Source organism: Grammomys surdaster, unplaced genomic scaffold (genome assembly GCF_004785775.1).
Source record: "Grammomys surdaster isolate TR1022 unplaced genomic scaffold, NIH_TR_1.0 166, whole genome shotgun sequence".
NCBI classification, from domain to species: Eukaryota; Metazoa; Chordata; class Mammalia; order Rodentia; family Muridae; genus Grammomys; species Grammomys surdaster.
In genome coordinates this window covers 1,533,384-1,539,782 of record NW_021604614.1, presented here as the reverse complement: position 1 = coordinate 1,539,782, position 6,399 = coordinate 1,533,384, and the positions used below count along the sequence as shown (strand labels likewise).

Sequence of the window (6,399 nt, the reverse complement as noted above, 5' to 3'; positions counted from 1 at the left end):
TGAGGTGATGGTGGGGTACAGCCTGGGCTGCTCGGTGGTGAGGTGATGGTGGGGTACAGCCTGGGCTGCTCAGTGGTCCCCGTTCTGGAAGGGACAGTGTCTATTCGACATTCTGGAAACAGCACCGAGAGCTAAGAAGACAGACTGCCTGGAAGAGGCTATTCCTGGGACACAGAAAAACACAATAGTGGCCCATCATGTGCAAAATGCCTTCATGCTTATTATTTAATGCATTCCATACCAAGTTGTCCTTTGACCTTGTCATAGTTTGTATACGCTTGGCCCAGGGAGTGGCACTATTAGAAGGTGTGGTCTTATTGGAGTGGGTGTGTCACTGTGGGTGAGGGCTTTAAGACCCTCATCCTAGCTGCCTGGAAGTCAGTTTTCCACTAGCAGCCTTCAGATGAAGATGGAGAACTCTCAGCTCCTCCTGCACCATGCTACCTGGATGCTGCCATGCTCCCGCCTTGATAATGGACTGAACCTCTGAAGCTGTAAGCCAGCCCCAATTAAATGCTGTCCTTATAAGAGTTGCCTTGGTCATGGCATCTGTGCACAGCAGTAAAACCCTACCTAAGACAGACCTCCATACTCACACTGTGCCATGAACACCCCTACATACACTGCAAGGTTAAATATTATGGTTTGTTTCTTTATTTATTGTATATGAGTACACTGTAGCTGTTGTGAGCCACCATGTGGTTGCTGGGAATTGAACTTAGGACCTCTGGAAGAGCAGTCAGTGCTCTTAACCACTGAGCCATCTCTCCATCCCCTATTATGTTTATTTTATACGTGTGTGTTGTATACTGACGTGCACAGATGCGTCTGTGTGTGTGCACCTGTAAAGGTCAGAGGTCTACACAGGGTGCTTTCCTCTATTTCTTTCCACATTTTGTTTGTTTTTGAGACACGTTCACTGACCTTGAATCTCACTGATCTGGCTAAAACCGGAGCTACATTGTTGTTTTGTTTTGTTTTGTTTTAACGTGGGTTCTGTGGATCTGAACTCAGGTCCTCAAGCTTGTGCACCAAGTGTAGTCACTGAGCCACCTCCCCAGCCCTGAGTTCTCTTTAGTCTACAGTTGGGAAACTGAGGCTTAGGAAAGTCAGACTGTTTGCCTGAGGGCACAAGGTTCCATCCATCAAAGCACGTCACTGAGTGCTGCACCCCAAACCTGAGATGTCTCCTGTAGGCTGGCCATGTGGCTCACTTGGGAGAGCTCTTGCCTAGCATGCATGAAGCTGTGGGTTCCATCCCCAGCGCTGCCCCAAACCAGCCATCGTGGGCCACTCCTGCAATCCCAGCACTCAGGGTGGAGGCAGAAGGTCATGGGTTCAAGATCGTCTAGTCTGAGATCAATGGAACTGTAAGAGACCCTGTCTCAAGACAAAAGGAAATGAAGAGAACTCAAATCCTTTCCGGGGCTACTCAAGACTCAGAGGTAGCTGGGATGTGGTTAAAGGTTGGGACCACTTCCAACTGTGTTACCCAGCAAGTTATTTAACCTCGGTAGGCCTCAATTTCCTCTAAACAAAATGGGGTTGATAACCACTCCATCAGTTCTTGAGAAGATTAAAGATAGCAAATAAAGTGCTGTACTTAGAGGCCTCCAAACATAGTAATTAGCTACAATTATTATAAAACCCTTGCTGATTCTCTTGATCTCTGAAAATAACCAATGTTTTTGTTTGTTTATTTTGTTTTTTTTTTTTTTATTTTTTAACTTCTAGGTTATTGAAATTCTTTTGGAGATAAGGTCTTACTATGTATAGCCACAGTTAGCCTGGAATCTGCTACTTAGATCACACTGGTTTCAGCTTTGAAAGGATCCTCCTGCCTCTGCCTCCTGAGTGCTGGGATTGTCAAAGTGTCCCACCATGCCTGCCAGCTTGAGTTTCAACAACTGAGTTGGATTGTGGTGGCTCAGGCTTGTAATTCGAGCACTAGGGAGGCAAAGGCAGGGAGATTGATGAAAGTTTGAGGGCCAGCCTGGTATACAGAGCTGAGTTCCAGGCTAGCTTGAGCAACATAGTAAGATCCTCACTCAAATAAAACAAAACCAACAATGACCAAACAAACAAACAAACAAATTAAAAAAAAAAAAACCCTCAGCACTTGGGAGGCAGAGACAGGCAGATCTCTGTGAGTGTGAGGCCAGCCTGGAACAAACTGAGTTCCAGGTCAGCCAGAGCTATTACACAGAGAAACTCTATCCCCTGCCCCCCCCCAAAAAAGCCAAAAAAATAAAAAAATAAAGGAGGGGGGAGTCCCACAACTGAAAAAATCTGCTGTAGTATATCTCAACACACACAGACGCACACACACACACACACACACACACATGCACACTCCACATCAAATCTGGCTCATAACAAGTGTCTACAGAAGGTAAAACCAGACACGGACTACCAGTGTCCTTGCTGGATATTCCCTGGGCAACTAGGAAAAATGTTACTTACAGTTGGAAACATTCAAATGCCTAATTTCTATCACTCTATATTAAGTTCAAACTTTAAAAAACATTTTTAAAGTAATTTTTGAGGCCTGGCGGTGGTGGTGCACGCCTTTAATCCCAGCACTTGGGAGGCAGAGGAAGGCGGATCTCTGAGTTCAAGAGTTCGAGGCCAGCCTGGTCTACAGAGTGAGTTCCAGGACAGCCAGGGCTACACAGAGAAACCCCGTCTCGAAAAACCAAAAAAAAAAAAAAAAAAAAGTAATTTTTGGTGTCTGTGTATGGAGGGGTGTTCAGGGCACAGCTGGAGTATGGAGGTCAGACCACAGCCTGGATGGGTTGGCTCCCTCCCTGGCACAAAACTCAGGTGGCCAGACCAGTTGGCAGCAGCCTTTACCCCTTAGCCATCTCCACTGGCCAAAAGCTCACACTTTTATGTCTAACTTACCGATTCAGTTTTAAGTTATCAGAGATTCTCAAAGTGTTGGATGCTATAAAATACCTCCAGTTTATTTTCTTCTTTCACTTTAAAAATAATAGAGGTTTCTGGGGGGGTTGGAGGGGGCAGGAATGCCCAAGGTTAAACGCAAATATCCTTTTTTAAAAAAGGATCTTCAGTTCAGAAGATCTGACAAATAAAAAAAAAGCCCCAAACCCTGTAGACACTGAGAGGTCTTTCCTCTGAGAATGGCGGTCTTTGCTCCCCTTCCCGGGGTACAACTCCCCCCTTTCCCCCTCAGACACAAGAAGGGGATCCAGGGGTCTCAGAAACAAGAGGTGGATTAAAGGTCCCCTGGGGTGAAAAGGCTTTCTTCCGTACACGGTCCATTTATAGAACACGCGGGCCCTCCCTATCTCTTCCATCTTTCCTACTCACAGAACACGACAGGGGACCTGCCTCTGGCTGAAGTCAACTCGAGCTTCAAAGTAGAAGCCAGAGTAGAACAAGAAAATCTGCCCGGCCAGCTTCCGCAGTGGGATCCCAAAGGTTGTACTCTCAGAAACAGATTTTACATGCAGATGAATTGATGACTACACACCCCGCGCCTCGCAACTTGACTCAGTCCGATCAATACAGCATGCATAAAAGCTTGAGGGAAAAGTGGATAGTGGCTTTTTGTTGATAACCGCGGTGGAATTTTGGCCATCTGCCCTGCTCAGACCAGACAAATAAGGCGGTCTGCTTATTAGCTGTCAGGCATATTTTGGAGGGTGAAAGCAAAACCTCAAAGCAGGATTCTGAGTATCACTGGACAGCTTATCCCGACACGCAAGGGTCTTACAGTCCAAGCGCCTCAATTCCTACCCCAGACTGCGTGTCCCCGTTCCTCCAAACCCCTGGGGCACTTTCCAAGTTGGACCACACTTCACATTTCCTACGGTCCTTCCCATCACTCAGACCCCTTTGGCCCAGCCTCTGAGGCCAACAGCTGGGGCTGCTGAGAGCCAAGTTAGAAGCACGGTTGAACGAGATGCTGGGGAGTGGAGGGAGAAGTCAAAACTAAAGTAGAGCGACCGGAGCCACCCTTCACACCCCCACGTCGGCGTTCCCACACTTGCAAAAACCAAGTGACTTCCAAGTGCTTCCCCTACCCAGGAGCACTCCTTCCACCAGTCCCCTTTCAACTCTCTGGCCTCCCTTGTGACCCCTGATGGTGCTCGCCAAGACGGTCCCCTCAGCCACAGGAGTCTGCAGTTGCCCAGAGTGCACCCTGACTCCCATGCCAGTAGGGATGCCCAGGTCCTGGACCTTCCTGGGACCCGGCTAGGTCCATACCCCAAAATGATTCTGATAGCAGCCACCTTGCCTAATCCCTTCCCGGGCCTGCAAGACCCACTCCCTTCCAAGCCGCTCTAGCACCCAGCATCACTCCAGGTGCCCCAGGGATACCCCAGGGTTCTCAAATCTCACCTGAGTCCGCTCGAAGCTCTCGCGCTCCGCAGCCTCCATCCCAGCACCAACCCCGCGCCGGCTCAACACTTTGGGCAGCGGGTTGGGTACCTGCTTCATGGAGCTGGCCATCCGGTCCATGTTGTCTGGGTGAACAGAGTCAGGGGCCCTCGGCCGCCCCGGGATCCCCGCGGCGCCTCCCGCCCCTCCCTACCCGCGGGGATCCGGCGCTAACGGAGACAGCTTCCGTCTTCCATTGGTTGGCAGCGCTGTCCATCTCCCTCAGGACCCACCCCATCTCTCCAAGAGGCTTTTCCCCACATCCCTCTTCCCACTTCGGAGGCGCTCCGCTCTCTTCACCGGCTGGTCCGCCTCAGGGCGGTCGGCATGCTGTGACTGGTCTGAAGGTTTGTCCATTATCATTAGTGGGCAGGACCTGGTGGGCTGCTGTCCCAGCCTGCCCTCGAAGCGCTCCGCCCCATGATCGATGCACCGCCTATCAGGCCTATGAATACACTGCCATTGGTCTGAAGACTTATCTGTCAACACAGCAGGGCTGGCTTCGCGGGCGGCCCTAACCTTTTCTTGCTGGCTCCATCCAACATCCTTCACTCCTCCTCTGTCCCCACCCTCCAGGACCAAAGAAGCACCATGATTGCTCTGAAGGCTTATCCGTCATCCTAGTGGGCGGGGCCTGGCTGCCACCGACCAGCCCTTGCAGACACCCTACTTCGAAGCGCCACCTCCTGGGTCCTTTTCTGCTGCGGGTTTCTGAGTACTAAGAACTGCGGTCCAGCTGGCGCCACGAGTTCCCGAGGGGACGGAAAGGCAGATCAAGGGAAGTATGGCTGCACAGCTTTTACCAGGCTTTCCGGGGAACTCCGCGTCAGTGTGGTCCCGCGATGGCGGCCTTAGATGTCCTCAAAGTCTCCTCCCTATGCATTCCTATCTGTCCGTTCTGGAGGATTGCCGACCCGGGTCCCCAAGTTCTGGACCATGACTGCGGGTATCCCTCCAGAGTTTTTCAAACTTTGCTTCGTTCTCACCTTACCTTGGTAGAAACCCCAGCGGATGCTCCTTGTTTGTCCACTCCTCCCATCCTGCTCTGGGAGCATCCATAGACTGGGACGTGTGCTCCTCAGCAAAGAAAAAAAGTTACACGTTCTCCACGAACAGAACTAGTGGCACCGTTAAGCATGAAACACTTTGATGGTGCTATCCATCTGTCTATGTAACAGAGCCCAATACAAGTCTCACTTGTACTAAGCAACGTGATTTTTTTTGTTTGGTTGGTTGGTTGGTTTGGTTTTTCGAGACAGGGTTTCTCTGTGTAGCCCTGGCTGTCCTGGAACTCACTCTGTAGACCAGGCTGGCCTCGAACTCAGAAATCCGCCTGCCTCTGCCTCTCAAGTGCTGGGATTAAAGGCATGCGCCACCACCGCCCGGCCTGCAACGTTTTAATTAATTAATGACAGCATCAAACTCATTATGTAGCTGAGTCCCTTGAATCCCTGATCCGTTCTCTTGCCTATTCCATTCAAGTGTTAGGATTACAGGTGTGGGCCACTATGCTTGACTTTTCTTAATGTATGTGTATTGTGTACTTGTGTGTATGTGTGGTCTGTGTTCACACTGCAGTGCACCTGTGGAGGTCAGAAAGCAAATAAGATTCTCTTCTCTACCATGAGGATCCCAGGGATCTGACTTGAGTGATAGGCTTAGTAGAAACTTACCCACTGAGCTCTCACTCCAGTAAGACTCTTTTTTTTTTGTTTTGTTTTTTGTTTGTTTTTTCAAGACAGGGTTTCTCTCTGTAGCCCTGGCTGTCCTGGAACTCACTCTGTAGACTCTGTAGACCAGGCTGGCCTCGAATTCAGAAATCCACCTGCCTCTGCCTCCCAAGTGCTGGGATTAAAGGCGTGTGCCACCACCACCCGGCTCCAGTAAGACTCTTAAAGACATTGTTTCAAGACGATTGGTGGTGGTCCATAGTTTTACTCCCAGCACAAAGGAGGCAGAGACAAATGGATCTCTGAGTTCAAGGCCAGCCTT

General features: G+C 50.0%; 1 protein-coding gene across 1 annotated transcript in view; it reads right to left on the bottom strand.

The window, feature by feature from the left end:
• Positions 1-4,522, bottom strand: part of Hip1 (huntingtin interacting protein 1) — a 137,368-nt gene extending 132,846 nt beyond the window's left edge. The window contains exon 1 of the mRNA XM_028765978.1: positions 4,369-4,522. Within this exon, the coding sequence (XP_028621811.1) occupies positions 4,369-4,488 (120 nt within the window). The 5' untranslated portion in view covers positions 4,489-4,522. The remainder of the gene's footprint in view (positions 1-4,368) is intronic.
• Positions 4,523-6,399: the final 1,877 nt, after the last annotated feature.